The following is a 4110-nucleotide window of genomic DNA, read 5'->3' on the forward strand; positions in this document are numbered from 1 at the left end:
GGCAGGCAGAGCACAGCCAAGGTGTGGGTGTGGCCGAGGCAGGTGACTGGGGCATCAGGCTGGGACACTTTCAGGGCTCTGGGCTTACTGCCACTCTCTACTGGGTAGCTCCCTACAGGGTCAGTGGATCCCAACCAGCATTGGAGGAAAGGGCAATGAGGAGGAGGGGCCTTGTGTGAGAGTCAGAAACAGGAGGGGAGTGGGCAGGGGTGATCACGGGGCCACCAGGATGCCCAGGGGCAGCACCACGCACAGAAGTATGAAGAAGTCTGCTGAGTCCCAACAGCAAGCCTGACTCAAGTGATCAATGACCCAGTCCTTGTAGAAACTAACTTCTGTATAAACTCCGGGAAAATTTCTGCGACCACAGCCAAAGCCCCAGCTCACAATCCCCACCTGGACCCATGTTTCATTAAATTCACAGGCCATGGGGCCCCCAGAATCTCCCTGGAGAAAGAGGAGAAAAAAAAAAAAAAAACACAGGGATGAAACAAATCAGTATCAGAACTGGCTGATTACACTGCAGGGCCTGGGGAGACGGGCACGCATGGGGTTTCCCTGGGCTTCCACCAGCCCTAGGTTTCTGGGGATATCAGATCGGAGAGTTGAAAACGTGAGCAAACAAAATGCGTATACACACTCAAAAAATCGTGTACAAAGAACGGAATATAAGCCAAGGAAATGGACACACTCTGAGGTAATCATAACGAGTGAAGTCTTCACCCAAGTATTGCCTGTCACATTAGAAGGGGTTCAAAACACGTGACTGGCATTACTGGTATTTTCTGCCTGAATCGCCCGTCCTCTCCCAGCTCCCTGCAGGCAGCGCAGGTCCTACTGAAGGATCCAGTCGGGCCAGCCTGGCCTTGGCAGTGTGTCCCCTGGAACCCCTTTGACTTGACTGAAGGGTGACCGGAGGGGCTGGTGGATAACACGGGCCCCACTGCCCGTGAAAGAGGAAACTGTGGCGGAACAAGATGCTAAGATAGCGAGGGCCCGTGAACTGACCTGGCAGGTGTCCTTTCCTCGGGAACTGTAACCACAGACAGCCCCTTTTCTCACTAAGTCACTACCACTTTCCATCTGTTCCTTGAGTGCCCTATTGCACTCCTCGTAACGTACAACGTTTAGCTTGGCCTCCTGAAGTTGTTCCGGAGCATCTTCGGGTTTATCTACAGAGAAGATTTAGGAGTTGGTGGATCTGCCTAGCAGACCAAAACCGGAGCCCCGGGTGTCCATTCTTGGTCTCCATACGGTATGTTCACATACAGACACCCCCCGGGGCAGTGAATACTGTCCCCATTTGACACTGGAGGAAAGGAGGCCCAAAGTGGACATGGGGAGGGGAGGAGGGGAGAATCAAAACGAAGACAGGAGGGGCGCCTGGGTGGCTCAGTCGGTTGAGCGGCCGACTTCGGCTCAGGTCATGATCTCACGGTCCGTGAGTTCGAGCCCCGAGTCGGGCCCTATGCTGACAGCTCAGAGCCTGGAGCCTGCTTCAGAGTCTGTGTCTCCTTCTCTCTCTGCCTCTCCCCTGCTCACACTCTGTCTCTCTCTCAAAAATAAACGTTAAAAACAATTTTTTTTTTTTCTAATGGAGATAGGAGGAGGAAGAACAGATCAGGAGAGAAAGAGGCCTTACCAGCCATGAGAAATCAAAACCAAATGTCTGTCACTCAGGATGCTTAGTAAGAGTGGCAGTTGTCCCGTGCATCAGCGAAGTGACTTTCCTTTGGAGCAGGACCATAAACTCTTGGACAGGTAGTGCCCCAAAGGTACTGAATCCAAACTCTCCCCAGGGACAGGAGGCCCTACCAGCCTCACCAGGAGTTAGTTCTCACGTCTCTTTTCACTCACAGGAAGCCCCCCATCCACCATCACCCAAGCTGGCTTGGGACAGCTCCCATTAGCAGACAGATCAACACCCCCTGGGCTAAAGTCCACCCCAGAGAGAATCCACCTTGCTTGTCACCCAAGACCCCAGGTCCTGAGATTCTAATCGAAATCTGTAACACCATCAATAGCTCCCTACCAGCATTCTGCGGCCTCCTCCCTTACCCTCTTGCTAGAAAATGGCCTCCCCGCCTCCCCCTTTAGCTCGTAGGCCAACCACGGGGCACCAGGCAGCCTCTTGCCTGGCCTGAGCTTAGAGTCTTGCTCCAGTCTCACCTGTTTCTTTTCGTTTTCCCCATCCAGTCACCCAGCACTCCATACCAGCTTCCACCATGAACATCTTTTCAGGGAGGCACACGGGCTGGATGTGCGAGGAAAAATTCACAGGGAACTCCAGCAGGATGAGGGCAATGTCATTCTCAACGCTTCCAACAGGATTGTAATATTTGTGAATAACGATGTCCCGGACCGGCACCTGGATGGCCATCCTGGAGGTATGGTTCACGTGGATGTCTCCCATCTTCACGGTGTACTCCACGTGGCTGCAGAGAGATCCCGGAGGGTCGACACCCCCCTTCCGCATCTTCTGGGCCTCCCCAGCCTGGCCCTATCTCCATCAAACCACTTCCCTCCCTCCAAACCGGGTCCCATCCCCGGACCAGTGGCCAATCCATCCAGTGGTGATCCAAGGCGGGTTCGCTGGTGGTGCATCAGCATCACCTGGGAACTTGTTAGAGATGCGGATTCTCAGATCGCATTTCTGATCTACTGCATCAGAGACACTGGGGGGGTAGAGGGAGTGGGGACAGGCTATCTGTGTTTTAACAAGCTCTGCAGGTGTTTCCATGCTCATTAAAGCGTGAGACCACTAATCTGGCCAAATTGGTTTCCTACACTCCACTCTTCTTAAGTATTCCCCCTTGCCGGTCTTTGCCCAGACACTGCCTCTCAGCTGGCATCTTGCCCCTTTCTTGCCACTTGGCTTGAAGACTAATCGGCACAAGCTTTGAACCTGATTTGGGGTCTTGCCTTTTCAGGCTACCAAGGGCCCTGCCATCACTTACCTCTGCCTGCAGTCTGAGGAGCAGGGACCATGACCCCCTTCTTCAGATGAGGAAGAGGAAGCTCAGGGAGGGGGACAAGACGGGCTACAGGTCACGGGGCCTGCTGAACAGGAGCCTAAGCCCAGAACCCCAGACACTCACCCAAGTATGCAGTGGGCAGCGGTCAGCACCCACCGGCTGGCAATGAGGGAGCCTCCGCACGTGTGTTTATCCTTGATCTGCAGGCTCACCTGCCAGGGCCACTTCCTCTCTGGGGCGGGTATTCCACCAACTATCCTCATAGACCTGTGGCCACATCCTGGAGCAGGTCAAGGAAGGGAGGGGACTGAAAGTAAAGCCATGACAGCCCCACCAGCAGAGCCGGATAATCCTCAGAAGTCTCAGAACCCTCAAAGCAAGATCATGTCCCCTCAGAACCCCCCACCCCCCCGAGCAGCTCTGTATCCCCCCAAGACAATGGCCATGTCCCCTCCGAGCTCAAGGGTAGGGTTGGGACCACTCAGAGCCTCTCCTCCCCTGGGAAAAACCATCTTCGCGTGAGACCCTCCCCTAGAGCAGAGTCCCATCCCCCTGGGCCCAGGCCAGTTCTCCGCGACAGGTCCTGGCCCGAAACGTCACCTGCGGGAAACAGCGACCTTGCCGCTGGCTGAGGACTGGCCGCAGCCCTGTAGGAACCAGGGTCAACTGGGGTGACCGCCGCCATCTGCGGGGAAGCGGCAGCCTCTTGGGGCACGGGGGTCGCAGAAGATCCCGCAACCCTCGACACGCTCTCGCGGCGGTCCTCGCGGCCGCCCCCCGAGGGGGACGGCGAGGGTGGGGACGGCGCCGACCCGCCCTGCGCCCCACCGAGCCGCGGCTGGAAGAGCAGGAGCCAGAGCAAGAGGCCGAGGGAGCCACCACCCGGGGACGCCATGGGCCCGCCGGCGCCGCGCCTCTCGCAGCGCCCCCTCGCGGCGGCTGGCGGCCCTGCCCTCGCGTTGGCGGGAAACTGCGTTCCGCGGAGATCAGGGTCCCGCCGCGCCCGCTGGGTGGCCTGACGGGTGGCGCAGGCCGCGGAGTCGTGACTCGGGGAGGCTTTTCGTCCCGACTTTGCGAGCCTCCCGGGCACTTGGTGCCCGGGCCTTGGGCCCGGCACAGGGTGCCACCGCTGACC

The 4110-nt window shown here is 57.4% G+C and overlaps 1 protein-coding gene across 1 annotated transcript; it reads right to left on the minus strand.

Annotated features, from left to right (window-relative positions):
- Positions 1-213: 213 nt before the first annotated feature.
- Positions 214-3870, minus strand: LOC115499955 (serine protease 44-like). Its single transcript, XM_030294241.1, has 5 exons — positions 3576-3870; positions 3099-3255; positions 2170-2435; positions 1009-1172; positions 214-447 (listed from the first exon to the last, which is right to left on the minus strand). Exons 1-5 carry the CDS (start codon positions 3868-3870, stop codon positions 214-216), a joined length of 1116 nt encoding a protein of 371 aa, XP_030150101.1.
- Between the last annotated feature and the right edge of the window lie 240 nt (positions 3871-4110).

The sequence above is a fragment of the Lynx canadensis genome, chromosome A2 (genome assembly GCF_007474595.2).
Source record: "Lynx canadensis isolate LIC74 chromosome A2, mLynCan4.pri.v2, whole genome shotgun sequence".
Classification (NCBI taxonomy): domain Eukaryota; kingdom Metazoa; phylum Chordata; class Mammalia; order Carnivora; family Felidae; genus Lynx; species Lynx canadensis.

Coding starts and splice junctions, on each gene's coding strand:
- LOC115499955 (XM_030294241.1), bottom strand. CDS start 3,870: ATGGCGTCCCCGGGTGGTGGCTCCCTCGGCCTCTTGCTCTGGCTCCTG. Junction 3,256..3,575: donor AAGGTCGCTGTTTCCCGCAG/GTGACGTTTCGG, acceptor GACCTGCTCCAG/GATGTGGCCACAGGTCTATG. Junction 448..1,008: donor GAGGAAAGGACACCTGCCAG/GTCAGTTCACGG, acceptor CTCTTTCTCCAG/GGAGATTCTGGGGGCCCCAT.